Source organism: Cupressus sempervirens, chromosome 1, assembly GCF_028749045.1.
Source record: "Cupressus sempervirens isolate cs-2001-9-10 chromosome 1, ASM2874904v1, whole genome shotgun sequence".
Taxonomy (NCBI): domain Eukaryota; kingdom Viridiplantae; phylum Streptophyta; class Pinopsida; order Cupressales; family Cupressaceae; genus Cupressus; species Cupressus sempervirens.
The window spans coordinates 335,629,003-335,651,395 of NC_143118.1; the positions used below are offsets into that span (position 1 = coordinate 335,629,003).

The 22,393-nt window shown below is 33.5% G+C and overlaps 1 protein-coding gene across 1 annotated transcript; it reads left to right on the forward strand.

Annotated features, from left to right (window-relative positions):
• The first annotated feature begins 11,774 nt into the window (after nt 1-11,774).
• On the forward strand, nt 11,775-13,178 carry LOC149577562 (chitinase 2-like). The gene is made up of 2 exons (XM_089824343.1): nt 11,775-11,933; nt 12,056-13,178. The coding sequence occupies exons 1-2, from the start codon at nt 11,867-11,869 to the stop codon at nt 12,883-12,885; spliced, it is 897 nt and encodes a 298-aa protein (XP_089680469.1). The 5' UTR covers nt 11,775-11,866; the 3' UTR covers nt 12,886-13,178.
• Nucleotides 13,179-22,393: the final 9,215 nt, after the last annotated feature.

Here is a 22,393-nt window from a genome sequence, read left to right on the forward strand (position 1 = left end):
TTTAAATCTATAATTATTCACTATAGCTGATCCACATTCATGAGGTAAATTTTCCACTTCTTTTTCATATCGATCCTTGTTTTTATTCATTATTCCCAACAAATGAAGGCCAAAAGACTTATTTAAATCTATAATTATTCACTATAGCTGATCCACATTCATGAGGTAAATTTTCCACTTCTTTTTCATATCTATACCTCTTTTAGGAAAAACATTGAGTTTTTACAACTTTGCCAATTTGAGCAAATTTTGCATTTTAAAGCCTAAACACTTGAAACTTTGAAAAATGATTAGAAATTGTTGTAAATGATTTTAAATATCTAGGTGAATTTACAAAATATTATTTAAATAAAAATAAATAAAATTCATCAAAAAGCACTTTTTTGCCTATATGAGGCTAACCAACATGTATAGTGCCCTATACCAAATATTAGGGTATATATAATTTTTAGGGCTAGGGTTCTAAGACTTCATTGCGGGTGAGCTTTAGGATTATAGATAGGGTTAATGTTTGGACTCATTTTTGTTAGCGTCAATATTAAGGTTTAGTTAGAATATGCATGTTGTCCACTATATGCAAAATTCAATAAAAAATAATCGAAACAATGGTCTTAGAGTCTTTATAGGTAAGAGCAAGCCAAAAAAGGCTGGAGGGATGAACATGGATATTCATAGTGAAGACCAAGGACTAGGGAGCCTCACTAACCGGATGAATGAACTCAACAAGTGGGCTAAAGACTAGGAGGCCATCAAGAAGGTCTAATTTGAATAAACTAACTAAGTGTTGGGTTCTAGTTTTTGGTTTATTTAGTCAAAGACTTGCAACTTCCTGTTTCTATTTTTTAGATCTTAAAATACTTACATTATTTCTATGTTTAAACCCTCATTACAACAATGTAGCTTGTTATTTAAACTATAAGTACTTTATGAACTTCTTTTATTATGTTCATATTCTAGAGGACTCTTGTTTAGATTATGGTTTTAAATAATTTTGTCTGAAGGTTTGGGTGGTCTTGGTGGTTAATGCTTCTCTAGTTCATTGTTTGGCTATAATGGCTTAGTGTGCTACTATTAGTTTGCAATTTGTTATTGTTCTATGGGCTTACGATCATTCCCTAATTTCTTTATAAAAATATGTGTAGTTGGTTAGCTTCTACACAATGTCAATCTTTATACATGATAGTCAAATGTATCCCATATAGTAAGACCATTTTAACACTCAAATTAAAAGTTGACCACAAATTGGAGATCATTTTAACAACATAACCTTAGTATATTTTAGCTCAATAGTAATTCAAGTTTTATGTCTAAAATGTAATTAGAATACAAAAATAAAATATTATAAAATCATCAATATGCCCTTAGTTTATTTCTAAAGTTACAAGATTATTACTGGACTTCCCACACAGGCCCAAAATTTGACGCCACCCCTACCTGTCATATGATTTTTTTATGATAGGTAACTTATTTTAATACCTTTCATTTTATGTTTAAAATTTCAACAAATTTTTTTAAATTCAAATATTTAATAAATTAGAAATTAATAAATATAAACTAGTAACATATAAAAAAGTTTTTATGAACTTGTAGCTTTAAATTAGCAATATTTAAAACATCTCAAATAAAATAAGAAAGTTTCTAAATTCAAAACTTCAAATTAATATAAATATATAACAAATAAAATAAAAATAAAAATATTACATACCAATATTATAAATGACTAAAACTAAGTTTTTAAAATTTATTCTATTCTATTTTAACAAGATTTTAATTTTTTTTTTATAAATGTATAATAATCATAATAGAAACATATATAAATTAAAACATAGAAACAATTTTTTTTATAGAAACATATATAATATAAAATAAGATGGATTTATGATACATATTATAAAATTACATTATGTATATGATTAAGTAAAATATTGAGTTGCCTATAATAAATATTGACAATTTAATAGTACATTTAAATGTCATATTCATGATTTTCTAAAAAATTAGCTTATCAACTCATTTAGTCTAACAAATTCAACCTATCATTTATGGTCTAAAGTGCTAAAACTGCCAATACGACCATCAAATTCCATGTGTTTTCACACATATGAAAACTTGCTAAGTACAAGATTTAGATATCAAAAAGAATGTGATTAGAATCTGCCATAGATTTATTTTCCAAAATTGATACCATATGAATATTTAACTATTAGCCAAAAAAATTCAAAATAATACTCATAATTCCAACTTAAATAAGCTTAAAAAATCTAAGTTATAAATAAAAAAACCTTAAAAAAACCCTTTAATCATTCGATTTCAATTTCTAAAGTGAATTGACATAAAATGAATATTAATAGCTCAATGCATGCGCACTCTGCACCGCATTAAAGATAAACTAATAGTTGTCTACTTTTGTGCACCCAATGGGAAGTCAATAGGAGGTTTTATTTTTCTAAGAAGAAAAATAATTTGCATAAGAAATGAATATGAAGGATGATTAAAAGATATAAACTATAAAATTTATCATTCATAGTTCTTAACCTGTAATTGAATGGGTTAACTTCTTACATTTGTATCTCTTATAAGTTTATAGGGTTAAGTCATGGTTATGAATTTCATAAATGATAATATTGTTTACATAATGTATTGTATTGCAAGCTTTATTTACTATATGAACATTGGCCCCTCTACTATCAATAGTCTTGCAACTATTCATTATAATAAAAGATACAGAACATGAATGACCATGTCTCTTTAAAAAATGATCCATAAAGGCTCAGTTTGAATATATAATAGCATGGCCAAGCGTGCTATGTCATGGATTTATTGGATCATCATCATTAGGATCACTAGCCATATAAAGTCTCCAATTCTTACCGGTAATGACATTTTTGGCAAACTCTGTTAGCCAACTCAAAGACACCATTGGCCAATCTCTTTATGTTATCAACCTAGTTTGTAATCACATCACCAACAATCATCAATTGGGTTCTGAGTTCCACATGAATTGAGATTAATTTTGAAATTATTTAAACTCCTACACAGTAGCTCTTGAAATTTATAAATAAGATCAAATGGCATCACTATATAATAACTATGGAACAATAATAAAAGGTTTTTATTTTCTTTAATTTGAACTAAAATTCAATATATTTTATTACATTGAATCTATCTTTACAAAGAGAATAATAAAAGATTTTTGTTTTCTTTAATTTGAACTAAAATTCAATATATTTTATTACATTGAATCTATATTTAAAAAGAGAAATATACAAATATATGTTTTATCATTTTATATTATGGTCTTAAAAGAGGTAAGATATAAATTTTGATTTCCATACATTATGTAAATGTCAAAAAAATATTTGAATTGTCTCAAATGTCACATGTTCACCTTTCTACTTTTTCAGCTACAAGCTCTGCCTCCTCAACATGATATGTAACTCCATTTTCAAGATTCAACATTTCTATAAAAACTCTAAGTAATTTGGCAATTATCGATTTCAAGAAAATGAATGCAAGTAAAATAACTGATTGTAAAGCTTTACAAGTGGCCATTTTGAATGAGCAAAAATCTACAATGATGTATGACATTCCATGTGTTTAAGCCTCCTTACATAAAAAATCAGCCCTTGTAAAAATAGTAGCAAAAGAAAAATATTGATCTAACTCCAATATTAAACAGAATTTAGAAAGTTGCATTTATTGTGAGGAATAAAGTTCACAATAAGAAAAATAAGATTTTTGCAAAAAGAGGGGTAAAAATTTATTAAGACAGAAAGGAATACAACAAGGAGAGCTCAACAAGGAGCTCGATCCTGAGCAACAAGATCATCAAATTCTTGCACCATCTCAAAGGACAGTTGCCCCCTATCCCTAATATTCCAACCCGGATCATGACTAGAAGCCCATTTGGCTAAACAATCAGCAGTTCTATTCCATTCACGAGGAATATACATGAACCTAATGAATTGAAAAGAGGAAGAGAAGAAAAGAATCTGCTTAACGACAGTGGCCAGCTGCCAACTAACATCCTCAAGCTCTTGCGAAGAAAGCATGTTCACCACCACCTGGGAATCAGACTCACAAATAATCTTACTCCATCCCCACAAGCGACACTGTTCCACAGCATATAAAATAGCCTAAGCTTCCATGAGATTGTTAGTATAATCACCCTTATGAACTGAGAAGAAAATTTTAACATCCCCAGAACTACAACGAGCCACTCCACCAATACCAGTCGGACTAGGATTCCCACGGGAAGAACCATCAGTGTTAATTTTTAGAACTCCACAGGGAGGAGGAGTCCAGTGCCCATCCCGGTTAACTCGACCCTTACTCTGATGGTGAAGCTGCCTGGACATAGAAGGAAACCTATGAGCTGCAACCCCATCCTGCAGATGAAAATTGAGGCGATTACAGATAGCAAGATCAACCGGATCCATACCCCCATCAAGCTCACACTTCACAAGAATAGTTTCCTGAAGAGAATGTGATATTTTCCACAAAAGATGCAAAACACCAAGCCGAACATCTTGGAATATGCAACGATTTCTCTCCAACCAGATATGCCAAAGTATGAAAGATGGGCCAGCAATCCAAGCAGCATGGAGAGAAGAAGACTTGGAGGGAGCACTACCCAAGCGAGCCCAGAACTCAGGCAAAGAGGAAGCATGCCGACAAGAGCAACCCCAAGCACTCCACCAAAGGTGCCATATCTGAGTAGAATAGGAGCAATGGAAGAACAAATGGGAGACAGGCTCCTCTCCATTACCACACAAAACACAATAAGAGGGGCCCTGAAATCCACGTTTACAAAGATTATCCCAGGTAAGACAATGGTTGTGAGCCACTAGCCACATAAAAAAATTGCACTTGGACCAAGAAACTTTATTCCAAACTTGCTTCCACCAAGGGACCTCAGCATCCCCAAATAATTGTCTAGTTATCTCCTGATACCCAACAGAGACATGATATTTACCAGACAAGGTACCGCCCCAAGCCAAAACATCTGGACCAAGCAAAGAAGAACACTCTCTAGAGGCCAAAATTTGAGAAAGCTCCTGACGATCCATGTTTGTACCTCTAGGAGGCCAAGCAGAGGAATGCTTCCATCTGTAACCAACAACAGGTCCCAATTGACAAGGAGTCTTGTAATGAGCCACTTTATCCCATCCAGCGGCAAGAAAAGAGTCACAAAGAGGCTGAAGATGAGGGTATATGGATAAAATGGAAGGGAATCCATCCCAAGCATCAAACCAAAACAAAGCCTGAGAACCTCCTTTACATATCCAGAACAGACCCCTCTTCACCAACATCGCACCTGTCTTCAAAGTATGCCAAACCATTGAGCCACGACCTTCAAGAGGAAGTGCAGAAACAGAGCAAGGATTGGTACCATGAAAATATTTATGAGTGATAATATGAGCCCAAATTTGATGTTGTCCAAAGCACCATCACCAATAAAGTTTAGCAACCAAAGCTTGACTACTCAATAGAGCAGATCGAAGACCAAGACCACCCTCCTTTTTAGGCCTACAAATAGTTGCCCAATTAACCAAGCTCCATTTAGTACTACGCAAATTACCACTCCAAAGGAATTTTCGAGAAAGAGCATCAAACTCCTTGAGAAAGTAAATAGGTGCAGCATGAACCATGCTTCTATAAGTAGGAAGAGCTTGGATAACAGCTTGAAGAAGAGTAACCCGACCAGCAGTAGAAAGCCATCTATGAGTCCAATGATTTACCTTATCCTGAAGCTTGGTAATCAAATTTTTCCAGAAGAGACGTGGCTATCTAGAAATAGAAATAGGAATGCCAAGATAAGTCAAAGGAAGTGAACCTATCTGAAACCGTAGGATACCAACAATCCTGTGCTGAATAGAATCAGAAGTGTTAAAAAAGTAAATGAAAGATTTGTGCTCATTAACTTTCTGGCCTGAAGTTGCCAAATAAATGTCCAAAGCATGTCGAAAGGCTTCAGCTTCCTTGATCCTAGCAAGACCGGCAAGAGTAGAATCATCAACAAATTGAAGATGGGAAAGAGAAGGTAAGCCATTACCCCACTGCCAGCCTTGAATAGAATTCTAGGACACCTGATGCTTAATGAATCTGCCCAAGCCTTCAGCCATGATGATGAATAGATATGGGGAGAGAGGGTCACCCTGGTGGAGGCCTCTAGAAGCACCAAATAGTTGAGAAGGTTGACCATTAATAAGAACAGAAAAAGAGGCAGAAGTAACACAACTCATAATCCAACTCACCCAGTCAGAGCTAAATCCAAAAGAAAGAAGAATACTCCTTAGGAAGCTTCATTTAACTCTATCATAGGCCTTAGCCATATCCAGCTTAACAAACATGGCTCTCTCCCTTGAAGTAGCCATAGAGTGAATAACCTCAGTAGCAATAACCACCCCATCCAAAATTTGTCTGCCAGCAACAAAATCACCTTGTTCTTCTGAGATAATAATGGGAAGCCACCTTTTCAGTCTCTCAGCAATCAGCTTAGTAATAACTTTGTAAACCACATTACATAAGGCAATTGGTCTAAAAAACTTTAATTGATTAGCACCCTCTCTCTTAGGAATAAGAGTCAAGAATGTAGAGTTCAAAGCTCGAAGCATCTGCTTGCTAGCATAGGATTCTTTAACCACCTCCAACAAATCATGATTAGTGATGTCCCAAAATTCCTGAAAGAATTCAACTGGAAAGCCATTAGGACTAGGAGCCTTCCCCTTAGGCATGCCAAAGACCACCTCCTCCAGCTCTTCCAAAGAGATAGGACACATGAGATAATCATTCATTTCCTGAGTGATAAGGGAAGGAATACAGGACAAAATAATATTTTCTTCATTATCAACAGGAGGAGAGTCCTCAAAGAGGAGGGTAGAGAAGTACGAAATAGCCTCCTGGAACAAAGTTGGCAAGGGATTCAGTTGGATACCTTGAGAATTAACCAAAGAAGAGATAGTTCTTTGATTCTGGCGAGATTGCACTATTTTATGGAAAAAGACAGTGTTTCGATCACCTTCCTAGAGCCACTCAACTTGAGCCTTTTGCTTCCAAAAAATTTCCTCTTGAAGTTCCCATTCTTCTATAGCTCTAGAAGCAAGGGATTCAGCCTGGCCAAGATCCTCTGAGAAACCTCGATCTCTAATCTCCCTTGTGATGACATCAAGATCTTCTTAAGAAGGCCTCTTCATAAAGTGAAGGTTCCCAAAGAATTCCCTATTCCATATCTTGAGCTGCCTTTTAACATATTGAAGCCTTTTAGAAAATGAGAACATTGTAGTACCATATGCAGGAGCACCATCTTTCCACCAACAAAAAACAAAATCATGAAGAGAGGAGTCACGAAGCCACATCAACTGGAACTTAAAAGGAGGATGCTTCAGAACATAAGCCCCTATAGCGGAAAATTTGATTGGCCAATGATCTGAACCCCTCCAATCAAGGATTTCTGAAGAGATAGTAAGGGTGCCACTAATCCAGAAGCAAGAAACAAGAAATCTATCTAGACGTTCTCAGATAGCAGCAACACTAGTCCTACGATTATTCCAAGTATAGAGGCCATTAGAAGGCTTAACATCAGAGAGATGCAAAAGAGATATGTGTTGCTGAAGAAGAGTAGAAGAAGGCCCCAATCTAGCCAAACCACCATGCTTCTCTTCCAGACTTAAAACTGAATTGAAGTCCCCTGCTAACACCCAATGATGATAAGGATGACAATTTCTAACATATTGAATATGTTCCCAAAGTTCCTCCTTTCCCATAAGATCAACAGGTGCATACACATTAGTAACCATGATTACCTCTCCTGAGTCTAGAGCAGAAGCTACCATAGAGAGAGCTGAGCGAGAAGACATCCAACCAAGAGGAGAAATTTTTTGAGGATCCCAAAATATAGCTAAACCACCAGCACTGCCTGTTGCCCTAACACACTGGCATTGGCCACGAGACCAAATACTAGAGGCATGTTGGACCATAGACTCCACAGAGAGCTTAGTCTCTTGGATACAAAAAAACATCAAGACTATGATCAACCACCAAGTTATGAATAGCCTTTTGTCTAGGGATGCTATTCAACCCCCTTACATTCCATGAGAGACTAATCATCATTGGGTAGAATTGGGAAAATGAGAATCCAAAGGTTTCACTGAACCAGACTCAATCAATATATCTCTTGTGAGTTTAATCTTCTCTTGGTCTATTTTGCACCCACTCCTTAGAGGGGGAGTAGAAGAAACCCGCTTAAAGGGTCGAGGCAGAAACCCCAAGGGGAGAGGAGATCCCTTGCCCTTACCTGATGGTAGCACATCCTTAACCAAGTCAGCCAAAACAACATCATTATCTTCCAACACTGCAAGAGTCACCAGAGCCTCTGTCACAGGAGCTATAGGAACCTCACAGTTCTAATATACTACAACTTGAGATGCCCCACAAGCATCATTAGGAACATATCTCTCATCTGGGCAAACTGGATCAGAAGAGATAGGAAGAGGAATACCCTCCTCTAGAACCATACTATCCAGCACCTCAAAGTGGTTAAAACCTGAATCAGAAAATATTTCTTTCAAAGGCCTCTTTTGACCACGTCCCTTAGCTCGAGGGCGAACAGGGGTAAATCCATCCTTATCCTACATTTGAGCCTTACCCTTACCTGTAGCATCTTGTGGATTCATCCCCTTGGTAGTATTAACCATTTGAGATTGTCCTGTCCCTGTAGTATCTGCCAAACCACCAGCATTGCCAGCTGTAGAACGATCCACTCCTTTGAAACTCGAGTTACGGGGGCACTGACGCAGTAAATGACCATACTCATGACAAATCCAGCAACGGAAAGGGAGGGATTCATAATCTAACTGCTGCATCCAAGAAGAATCCCCCAGACAAATTTCCAAAGAATCCGGTAATGGGTTATTCAAATTAATTTCAACACAAATTCTAGCATAAGAAATAACCTTTTTATCGAGGGATTGATGTGCAATCGCAGCTGGCTTCCCCAACAAAGCAGCAATTTGTCGAAGGATGTCTTCACGCCAAAATTCCAAGGGAAGACGAGGCAAGCGAACCCAAACTGGCACTGTTGAAGGGAGATCCTCAGCAGAATTAAAACCTGAATGCCAAGGTTTGACAAATAACCCCACATGGTTGTAGAAATAAGAGCCTCCTTCAAAAACACGATCACGATCAGACATGCAAGAGAATACAACAAAAAAAAAAAACTATTCCCTGCCAACATAATCTCCATATCGCCTTCCACCTGCCAAGAGCGGCGGATCCATGCCTCAAGAGTGGATAGGGAAATCCGGATTCCAAGAAATTTGCATATCAAAGCATGCTTGGTCCAATAATCAATGTCTTCCATTACAGCCGTTGGAGGAATAACCAGAACAGGGCGATCATGGCTACGTGGAAAACAACCATGAACTTTTTTCAGCTTGGAGCTCTTCCCTGAATAAAACGATTCAGATCGCATTGCATGCATAGTTGGAGAAGAACCATCTGTTCTCGCCAACAGAGAAGAAATCCCAGGCCCTGCCATGCAAACAATAAAACCCCAATCCAAAATTGATTGCAGAAGATCTCCAAAAACACCGACGCAAATTATGTCCAGTAGCTAGCAATCCAAACAGAGCAGAAGAATAGTAAAGATCAAACACCAAGAACAGGCTAGGGGAAAAACCCTAGCCCAGTCGGCAGCCAACGCTTCTCCACATCCTCCAACTAGTAGAGGTTTTAAAAAGGCATGCGTTTGTAATTCATCTCAATCTATTATGTACACTAGACGCTGCAAAGATTTAAATTTTCAAGAAAAATAAGATTTTATTAATAATAATAATTTTTTAATTAATTCTTAAAAATATTAATGTTAAACTATCATCAATAAAATAATTCTAAAATAGAAAAGTAATCTAAAAAATTTAGCCTATCAACTTAATTAATAATTACTACCTCAAATTCATGCTATAAAATAATTTGCATAATATAACCAAAGAAATCACATTTTTCGTCTTACATTAAAAAAATCTAAATATTCCTAATTTGCTCCTACGTATAACTTAGGATGTTTGAGTAGGAAGAACCTTTAAAAAGAGGCGAATTTGTTCCTTGTGAAGCTAAAAGAGAAATAAAACATAGGCTAAAGGAAATAAAAATATAAGCCAAAATAAAGCGAGTGAAATGGTCTTTATAGTTCAGACGGGAGAATCATAAAATCCAGCATTCTTAAAGTTCTTAAAAGTTAAAGCAATGTACAAATAATTAAAATTTCTATAAATAAATTTTTTGTTATTATAAAATTAATTTATTAGTAAAAATTAATGATTAAGAGTACCCATAACCAATAAAAGGAATATATTAGCAACACTGTCTCATTAGTAACTTCCCAAACCAAATTACTATGTGATATGGTTGTTGTTTTACATATGATTTGCTACTATTCTGATTTAACAGAACCAATAAAATAAGTACAGCTAACTAATACATGGAGAAAATCGGGAGACGAGATACAAGGAGTATAAATAATCACATAAACCAGATATAAAATGTAGTCCAACCAACTATTGGCAGCAATAGAGAGCAACATAGAAAGGATAAATTGAAGTCTGAAGAAAGAAAAGTCTTAAATTCTTAAGTGACGGCTAATTAAAAAACAATTTGCCAAAGTCAAACTTGACATTGTAACACTCACGTAATTCTTTAGGGACGAGGCTGTCCTCTCCACAAAATGTATTTCTGAATTTTAACGAAAATTTCAGTGTGGCTTCGTATTAATTTCATGATAAATAATCAGAAACAATACAAAATTTGTGAAGATTAATGCTGCTCGGTCATGAAATTCTAGATCTAACTGCAGTTTTCACTTCTATTATGCCATCTGTTCTTCACCAAATCATTGGGCAGTTAGATTTGAGTTTGAAATAAATATCTGCAATCTTAAATCTACATTTACTATAGATTTCAGTATGCGTAGTTTACAGCTGAGCTATCTTTTAGACTTAGTTAATTTTTTGTGAAGAATAAGCATGTACATTTACATGCATAGCCATGTTAGTTTTAGTTATCTTGGTAAAAGTATTTGTTCTCCTCAATAAAGTATGCCGTGCATGCTTTCTTTCAGGTTGGATGCATGAGTTAGTTAGAAATTCTTAACAGACTTGTAACTCTATTTGTTTTAAGAATAAGTTGCAATGAAAAATACTGTTGTTCCCGCCTCAAGAAAACACATCATCCTCTGTTTTTAATAACAGAGTTAGTTTATTTTAATTTTATGTATAGTATTTCTATCCTCTTTCTGTGTTGCTGTTTTGAGTTTCTAAAAGTTTGTCGCCGAGTATTCAGAAATCTGAATAAATAAGAAATTTTTAATTTTTGACTTTCTGATGCGTTTTGTCCAGAGGATAGCCCGTGCCATTCCTTAATGCAATAAAGCCGTGCATGACTTATGTCCAAAACGTGCGAGAAATAATTGGTCAAACAAGGATAACACTCCATCAAAGCTCTAGAAGAACGTCTTAAGAACAATTCAAGTCAACATTTCACACAATTTGTGCACTTCAATAAAAGATTTGAGTTTATCACCTATCTGGTAAAGAGAGTGGTCCATATTTCCAATATTGTGAGGTATAGATTCATTCCACAGAACTTGGAGTTCACGAACACCGTGCCTTGCAACTTTCTGGGCAATAAATTCAAAGCACATTAGGCAACTTTTTTCCTTATCACGTTCGCACACGCTTCCGCCATAGTCAAAAACCAGCACTGCGTTGTGACAGAAGACGCACTTAGACAGATTATATATAAATAATAACATGGGCTCTGGCGTTTGCATTAACAAGAAACAATTGAATTGAAGAGATAACTAGTTCAAATGGCTAATCTTGGTTCAGCCCTTCTGCTCATGTTGTTTTCCATGCTGGGTTTATCCGGATCAATGGGTGAGAAAGGCTAATCATGTTCTGCAATGAAAGAATAATGTTTTTAATTAGGGTTATGAATGGTTTGTTATTTAGTCAGAAGGAAGATATAACTATTGAATTTGTGTGCTACGTCTTTGCAGGTTCTGCGGTATTCAGAGAATACATTGGGGCCGAGTTCAAAAATGTCAAATTTTCCGACATGCCAATCAATCCTGCCACGCAGGTCGACTTCATTCTGGCCTTCGCCATCGACTACACCAAGTCGGGAAGTTCACCCACAAACGGAAAATTCAACATTTTTTGGGATAATGATAATCTGAGCCCAAGCGCCGTGCAAGCCATAAAATCCCAGCACAAGAACGTCAGAGTGGCTCTCAGCTTAGGCGGTGACAGCGTTGGAAATGGGTATGCCCAATTCAAGCCATCTTCCGTGTCATCATGGGTAAACAACGCCGTTTCTTCTCTCACAAAGATAATCAAAGAATACCATCTTGATGGTATTGACATCGACTACGAGCATTTCGACTTTTCAGATCCCAATACATTTGCTTCCTGTATTGGGCAGCTCATTACACAATTGAAGCAGAACAAGATCATCTCCTTTGCCTCCATCGCTCCGTTTGACGATGAAAAAGTGCAGTCTCATTACAGCGCTCTGTGGAACAAGTACGGCAAAGTGATCGACTATGTGAATTTTCAATTCTATGCTTACGATTCGAGCACATCTGTCTCGCAGTTTATCAAATATTTCAATGCTCAGGAATCTCGTTACAATGGTGGGAAAGTGTTGACTAGTTTTATAACGGAGGGTAGTGGAGGATTGTCTCCTGCCAAGGGTTTCTTTGACGCCTGCAAGATGTTGAAGAATTCAGGGAGGCTCCATGGAATCTTTGTGTGGTGTGCAGACAGCTCAAAGTCCAGTGGATTCAAGTACGAAAAACAAGCTCAGCCTCTCCTCCAGGGATCCTGATTTGATCTGGGCGGCGCATCGTATTTCTCAACCTTATTTTATGTTTACTACTAAAATAACGCATGGGGAAATGACCTGTGCTAGTGATGTCGACAAGCACTTAATCAATCTTGTGCGACCCTAAAGCAAGGATGAGTTCGGAATCTAAATAATGGAAGAATAGTCTCTCCACTATGTAAATAAATAAATAAACAATGATTTAATATATGTGGTGCGCCTTACAGAACGAGGAAAGGTTTAAAGAGCACTAAGAGTAAGCTCACTTTCAATATAATCAAAAACTTGTTTTACAATTTGGTAAGACTTATCAGATTTATGATTTCCAAGGTGAATAAAGAAAAAAACAAAAACTTTCCTTTTTCATGAGCAGTTTGCACAATTTTTTTTTGTGAGAAGTGGTTGTAATTCATAAATATTTTTTAAGAAACATTTACTTTTGAATCTCATTAGAAAATGAAGAGGACAATTACAATAAGCATAGTCTCAAATTGTAGATCGAAGTAGTTTTAAATTAATCATATCTTTTTATGGTAAATGTTAACAATCTAAACAATTATGATTAGACAAATCATATTACCACTATTTTATATTGTGCTGGTTGGAAAATAAATAATGACAATCTTTTCTATTGGTAATAGAAGCAATATCTAAAGGCACATTTTTTTTTGGCACTTTTTAATTTTGAAACATTGAAGAGATGTCAAGTGTTTGATACAATACTCACGTGGATGTGTATGTAAAATATGGAATGAATGTATTCACTATTCATATTAATTTGATTAATGTGCATTAAAATAACAATATTTAATTAATATCACTTTATGCACATAAATATAGTGAATTTAAGATAAGGCTATTTACCTGTCCAAGTTCATCAATAGATAAAATATTGTATTATTTGTAGATTGGTACATGTGCATGCTAGACAATATTCTATGAAAAAAATCAATGTCTAATTCCACACTTTGGATATTATAGCTATAAAATATTTTTTAAGAGCTTTTTAAAAATATGTATTTCGATAAATGTAAAATTTTCTTTCAGCTAATTGCATGTTAACTTAGAATTAAAGACTACTAGAGGGCCTTATTTGAAACTACAAAATCAAACATCCATGAATTTGAAACTTCATATGGGTGTGGTAAAATTACAATAGTACTTTTAATGTCAAAATATTTGCAAGTATCTAAAATGAGAAGAACAATATGAAGGAGTGTTGGTAGTGTTAAAGCTTGTGGTGTTGTAGCATGTGTCAACCTATAAGAAACATTTTATTGGAGAAGGGAAGTTGTATGCTTGATCTGCAAAAGTACATTAGAATCATGTTAGCTTAGTAAATTATGTAAAAGTTAACAAAAGACTATTCAGCTAGATCAATAGGTAAAATTTTGTAAGTTCCCTCCTTTTGGAAATTTTTGAAAAATAATTTTGGTGAGGTTTATGGATCTCAAAAAGTAGATGTTTTTTATCAAATGAATCATCAATGTCAAATTTTGTAAGTTCCATCATTTTGGATATTGAAAAGGATTTTGCAAATTCCCTCATGGTTAATTCTTGTTTACTAGCATATTAAAAATTTGAGAGTAACTTGTTTAAGATAAAATGAAGTTTAGTGTACCTAAAATATTTGCATTGAATCGATACATAATCTTCATTGTCCAAAAACTAATCAAAGGAAACTCAAGGATTTGATCAGAGCAGGAGTTAGTGCTTGCAAGACAAAATATAGGAAGATCGTGTGTGTGTGTGAAATTATGAAAAGGGTTTACTCTCTATTTCCACAGTAGACATTGAAAATCTTGATATTATTCATAAGATGTAAAAACAAAGATGGGCGGTTACTCACAAAAGCATTCATATGAGGTATCATTGGGATCAAAAATTAAAAAGTGTAATACATGTAATATGAAAGAGCCATGAAAAATGTTGTAATAAAATCGTTGAGCATTAAAGAAAAGGAGAAAAATACAGAAGTTTCCAACTTCTCATTCAATGGACGAATTTGCAATAGAAGTTTGTTTGCTTATAGAACAAAAGACCTGCAAAAGAAGTTTTCGAAGTAATAGAATGAAATGTGATGCAATAATATCCTCTTGTGAATATTTAAAAGATAACTTGGGAAACAAAATTTAATGAGTTTCTAAATATTTAACATTTTTTTTTGGATTTTTCTAATTATATAACAATATTTTTGGAAGTTCTAAAAATTCTTATAACAAGAAGATATGTGATGAAATGATATAATCATTGAATACTAAAAAATAAATAACTTAGAAGTGAAATGAACGTTTCTATTACTTATTGGTTTTTTTAATATCATTAGAAGTTTGTAATTAGTTATTTATTATTTTTTTAATATTGTGAGAAAAGAAAGTTTCTTTAATATGAAGATGAGCATAATTTTTTTAAATATATAATTATCATAAATAAATAAAATTAACATTCACATTTAAATTTAAATTATATGATTTATTCCTTATCACATTTAAATAACTCTATCATATTTACTATTAAATCTTATTTTTATATGAAATTTTTTACATTTAAAGTTACTCAAAATATAATATTAATACCATAAAAAAAATAGTTACATATTTTTGATCTCATATATATTTATGCTTATGTCTCCACAAATTTTTTTATTGTAATAGAGTTTCCATATTACAATATTTTCAAAAAAATCTACAAAAATATATATTTAAAAATTTGGAAATTTTTCTAAATAAGAGGAATTACGATATTTAAAGGGAAAGTATGTGAAAAGAATAAATCATTTTTAGAAAATTTTTAAAATAAATTTTAAGTCACATTGGAAAATTAAAATCCTAACATGGTCTTACAAATTTTTTGGCAATAAACTAAATTTTGGGAGCAAAGCTCCCACAATAAGCCTATCGGCTTAAAAAAAAAACAAAAATTAGATAATTTCCTTTGTACAGTTTATATTTCTAAATTTACTACTATTTCTATAAATTAATTAGTATCATATCTTTCAATTCAAATTTGATCTCTATTAAACATTTGATAGTTGAAAAATAGCCTTATAGAATTTAACTAAATAAAAATAAGACTACATTGAAGACTCCTTCGCAAACTGTGATCGCGATAGTGATTTCCTATCAATGGGGGATGAAATATTGGCCAACCGTGTTCATTGCAAGGTTTCATCTATTGTTATACTTTTGGACATATATGTATCTTGATCAAGGTTTACGCAAACTATGATTGATAGCCAAGTGTTGATGATATGGTTTTCATTGGGGGTGATGACATGGAATAATAGCCCCTCCTTTGTTTATATTATACTTTTTGTTTTGGGCTTTCTGGCTTGAGCATCTAATTCCAATTTTTTTTTAACTCTGTAACTCTAGGTTGGGGTACATTAAGCTATAGCCATTTCTAGTAATGTTTTGCTAGGTGAAATTTGGTTATGTATATAGCTAACTTAAGTGCTAATGCATATTCTTAGATGTTAGGTTTTTGGGTGCTGCAATTTGAGTAAATATTTGGTTATTCTTTTTCTTAATATTTATAGCTTTTATAGATCTTTGTTAAGTTTTTTATTATTATATAAAATAGGTTTCATTAAAAATATATACTTACATTTCATTGTGGTCATTCTCTCATACGTATTTTGATGTATTTGAAAAGAAATAATTTATACTGCCCACAACCTTTTTGCTAAAAGAAGGTACTCTACCCTTCTTCATATGCTCCTAGAATAACTTTTTAGTGTAAATCAAATTTCCCTCTTATATGTTAGCTTTTTTAATTATACGAGCAAACGATTTTATACATTTTAATTTTGAGAATTGATTTAAGTATCAAACAAGTTGGGTGTGGAAAAGGTAGTTCCTGTGTTTCCATTCAAAAATGCATTACGATAAGATAAGATAAATTTATTAATGTCCAAAAAAAGACCACAGCGTGGGTCTATGGGACTGGAAGCTTACACCAAGAAAAAGTAGACAAATGGAGCACCAAATAGTATCCATGAAAAGAACAAGCACAACAAAAGAAGAAGAAAGCAAGAGACATCACAGAAAAGATTAATGTGAGGCCTCGCCCCGACCCATCGTAGCATAGTGATACATTATTATTTTGATACTCACGACTTGAGATGTCAAGACACTATCTGATGCCTTAAACATATTATATTATTTTATGTTGTGTGATGTTTACTTTTAGATATTTGAGTTCGTGATTTAATACTTTATGATCATGCATGTTTTAATTTATGTGATTCCATGATACGTATATACATATGTGCATGTGATTTTATGGGACTGCTGATGTGTGCAATGAGTGTGTAGGATATTTTAGCCGAGAAACCCGATAGAGGAATGGAACTGATCCCTATGTGCCATTTGTGGAAACCTTGTTGTTCGCAACTTAATTGTATTGTGAGATGTATGAATGTATCCTTCCATGATCAATAAATGTTAATGTTTCATAACTGTGTTCTTATAGTGTCACTTGACACTTGTGAATTGCATATGCATTCTAGCATGCTAGTGAGGGTTAACTGTGTAACCTATGGACCTAAATCAGATTAAGTTAGTGGCATTTTCGCTAGTTTGTTTTAATCAAGTTTAGTTACCCCTAATTCATATTAGTGCTTAATCTACATTTTGGAGTTGTTAGATGGTCCTAAATATTCCTAGCTTTTGTTTGGTCCTAAATCAATTCCTAAGGCCTTAAATCATGAAATTTTTATGCCCAAGGGTTATGGGTATGGGTTGGGGGAATTTTCCACCCCCCAAGCCCCTTTTGTTGACTTTTGAGATCACTCAAAAAGTCTATTTTTGCCTTAGTGTGAAAATTGAAAGTTGTTACCATGAGTTGAATAACCACAACTCCACTTAGAGGTTAACCTTAGGTTTGGTTGAGTTAGAAAGCTCTAGATTTTTAGGTGAGTGAGGGAAGTTATTGCCCTATTTGGTGGTTGAGTTTGGATCTTATTTAGAGGCCCTTTTTGGAGTAGTTTTGGTTGTTACCCAATCTCTACTTTTAGAGAGGAATTTTGAAAGATTGAAGGCAAGGAAGGAAAAGCTCTTCTCAATTTGTTCATTTTACCATAACCTCTTTGTGAAGGTAGGAGTTCTTCATCTCCTTGTTCATGTTGTTCATGTTTCTCATGATGTTTCATGCTTGCTTCATGCTTATGATATTGTGTTGTTTATAGGTATGCTTGTATGTATGTTGGGTATGCTTGGGAAGGATTGAAACCATGTTTTCTTGAATTCTTTTCTTTCATATTTTTGTTTGAATTTCAAAATTTTCTTGTATGGGTGTTTTGGCATTACTCACCCTTGGATAGGGCAGAAGTGGCCAATTTTGGGAAAGGTATTCAGTTGGACTCCAATAGTGTATAGTCTCTTCTCAGGACAAGAAGAGGGAGAGAGGGTAGGGTGTTATGGGCCCCTACTTGTCAGCACAAACCACGTATGAGCTTTGGCATGTAAGAATGGAAGAACGAAAGTTCTTGAGTTATAGTCTCGATTGGGCATCTATTTTAGTGTTGTGTCTGACATCTCCTATTGGAAAAATCCACCTGTCCCTAGTTTTGATTCAATGTTGAATCCTGTTGTGAAAACCTAGTATGGATATGAATGTTTGATTTTGTCTCCTTGTTATGTTTGTTTGTCACCTAGTTAGATTTTGTTCCCTCCACGATCTTAGCAATGTATTGCAGAAAATGATATGGATCCCTTGATAAGGGTCATGAAAGAAATTTAATTTGATTGTTTTAATTTCGAGATTGGAATCCTATGTAAATTGTATTTAAAAACTTTGTTGTAATGGCAACGACGATGGGTTTTCTTCCTAGTTCTTTCCTAGCAGAGCCTTGAATCAGGTTGTCAATAAAATAGTAATTGAGTAATATCGCTTCTCATGAGATTTTTGTATTTTTAGGTTACATGGATGTATATCAAAAATAAGATCAAATGATGATGATGTTCAATTAGGCAAAATTCAATTTTCATATATGTTGAGACAAAAATTATGTTGTGATCGTAGGTTCATTTTCGTGATTATTGAAAAAAAAAAAAAAAACAATCTTGCATTGTTGTTAAAATGGATCATTCAAATTCTTGGTTTATTTATATTGCAACAAGTCCTATTAGATTAATTAAAAAAAATTAATCCCCTTGACAATTTAGTCAATTTGAAAATCTATACTTAGAAAAATAAGGACTTAGATTTTTTTTTCCCCCCAAGAGCAAAATACTCTCTGGATTTTATATGGGGAAAGACTTTAATCCCTTGGTGCAACAAAGAATATTCTTCAAAGATGTTTTTAAAAAATAAAAAAAATCATTTGTTATAAAACAAAATTCAACAACTAAAAATTACAAAATTTAAATAAGTTCTATATCCTAAATATCCTAAAGTTCACCCATAAAAATTTATGTCTTAAATTCCTTTTCCTATCCCTACATCCTCCTTAGTGTCAGCTCTTGGAAGGGCATGGAAAAAGTTTTAAAAGCAAAGCCAAAAATATAATCATGCTTGGGTGACATCACCCTTGTACTTCACCCTATCCTTTGTGCAGTAGTAAATCACATGGGAGATGTGCTGGAGTTTACTTTGTTTTTTGTTTGAAATTGCATTGAATGTTTTTCAACCTACACCTTTGTCCTTGGTAGTGGGGTCGAATCATAACTTTGGCCTACGTTTTGAATGAAGGAGGGCAGGTGTGATGTGGCATTAATGCCCAAACCATTAACCTGCCTTGTCATTTAAATAAATCCCATCCTTGTCTTGGTGCGCCACCTTAAGCCATGCGCAGTATTTGATGGGAGGGCACACCCACCTTTTTGGTATGCCTAGTCACCATTGGTTAGCACGCTGTACCTTGGACAGTAAACTTATTTTGGGTTGAGTGGTAACTTTGAGGTAGATTTGTGTTAGGAGGTGGAATTTAGTTAGGACTAGTTAGTAAATGGTTCTTGTTTTAGTAGTTAGTAATTTAGTTAAATCTTTAGTAATAGTTTAGAAGGTGATGAAAGTTTAGAGGTAGATCTAGGATTGTTGTACTAAGTTTAGATTACTGTTTAGTTTATGTGATAGTTAGTCTATATTAAATATAGTTTAGTTTATTTTCTTTTAGTTTTGAGTTAAGTTAGTTTTAGTGTTAAGTAGTCTTAATATCATTTGGTAATTTTATTAATTGCAAGTTGTTTTATTATATTAGTTAAGTTTTAATTAGGAGTAGTAATTAATGACATTTAGATTTAGTTTAATTCAAATTAGTATTAGCTTTGTTTAACATTAAGATTAGTAGTGTTAGTGTCTTAATTTTCTATTTTTAAAAATTCTATTCAATTTAGTTTACTTTTTAAATAGGACTTTTCAATAGATCGGTTAGATTTGTCAATTGATGTTCGTCTAAGAGGTTAATAATTGATCAAAGTTAAATAAAGTATATTTGTGTGTATGATTAGATATTCAAATAATTCTATTATATCATTATAAAGTTAATGCAATAACGTAACTAATGTTGTTATCAATTTAACATCGAGTGTATAAATTAAACGATTCATTCCTTCTCTTGCAAATCAAACTCTTGTACCCTGGAGAGCCTAGTTATTTTTATTTTTCATTTATTTTTTGTGTTTTTTCCCTCATATTTTGGGCATGACAATTAAGTATCCATCCTCATAGGAAAAAAGTCCAACAATGACTAATCTGTGTAGCTACTAGAGGCCCTGTGATGAAGCTAAGTGCTACGAGAGGATTGTTGCTGGAAAAAAGGTCCCCTATGGTGTCTCACAGATCTAGAATGGCCTTTGTTAGGGAAACTATACAGTCACTTCACACCCCGAGCCAGAGTTAAGGGTGAGAAGAAGGTCGTAAGAAGTTGTGCCTAGGTCTGACTCATGGGAAATGATAGTTGTAAAGTATGGTCATGAAACTGTAAGGACTCATGGAGATAGAGTGCAATACAATTTTGATTGGTGTACCTAAAAAACTCTAAGAGGGATCTACAATCTCTAAATAGATAGTAAAATCTCCCTCTAATCTTGTAGTATATGTGGCATTTGAAAAGAAAATGAATCTCAGATTCTACCTCTGCATTGGAATGCTTTGTATTGACTAAGCATATGAGACATGAAAATGACATTGTAATACTTGTATTATTTCTTTGATGTATATTGTTCTTTTTATTAAGTTTTATGTTGTTGTATTGATTTTAAATATAGAAAAATAGATAGGTATTTAAATGGGTACTTGGAGAGAAGTTCCAATCTTTCCCAAAAAATTATGAGGGGACAAGTTTGTCTCTGCTTGAAATATTCATAAGAAAATTGGCTTGTATAAAATAATAAGTTTACACATCTACATTAGTTTGGTTTTAGATTTAGATTTTCTTTTTGATCCCAAGATTTGTTTTAGTTAGATTTAGACTATGGAATATTCAACAGGTTGAGTGAGACACATTTTTAATAAAATGAAAAATCTAATTTGTTTTGCATCTCGCTACGGTGATTTTACTATTTGGTGATGAAATAAGAGACGAGATCACTTGCAAACAACTCAATTAGCTCTATAGATTTTATTGGTTGTGAAAATCCATATGGGGATTTGTCATAAAAATTTACTTTGCAGTTTTAGAAATTATTAGATGAACTTTTTACTATAAGTTCAACTCTCAACTTTTTTTCTTAAGTGTCTCATTTAGTTGACTCATTTAGTGACTGCAAAAACTAATAATACATGCATGTTAATTACTACATTTTTTTTGAATACTCTTTAATTTTTCCTTAAATTGTTCCCCATTCAAACTGAGCTGAGTAAGATGAATTGTTAAATTGACTACCTCATCTGGCCAAGTAAAATACATTCCCTAGCATATATTCGTCTCAAATGCTCAAATGGAATAAAAGGAATTTAAAATAAATTAAACATACAAGCTTAATACAATAGAGAATTAGGGCAATTCTTTTAGAAATAATGCATTTCTTATGATAGGAATAAAGGAGAAATTGGCATGATAACAATGTCGGCCATGAAAGACTAGTAATTGATCGTTGACTTAGACATACAACTAGAACATTTGATCTTCTCTATGTCATAACTACTTCATTCTCACACTCCATCAAATGCATTAATTCCTTCCACTCTGGATACTTAGACTTTTCATTATAAGGGTTCCTAAGTTCATATTTAAAAAAATGTTCTAATAGTTTTGAAAACCCCTTCTTTTGTTTAGATTCAATTAGAAAAATCACTCCTATTGGCTACTCATTGCACGCACATAAACATGCAACTGGTAGTATAAATTTAATTTTAAATTATATATTTTACCTTGTGAGAAATAAGTTATGATGCCTCGTTGTTCTCTTGTTTTATAAAATTTTTGATTCGCATTTTGTTAGTTGTTGGTTGACGAGCATTTTTGTTATCTTTTTATGTATTTATGCTTGAGTTATTAGTTTTTCTTTGATAAAAATATCTTAGAAATATAATTAGATTAGAAAATCTTATAAGAAATTTGAGTTTA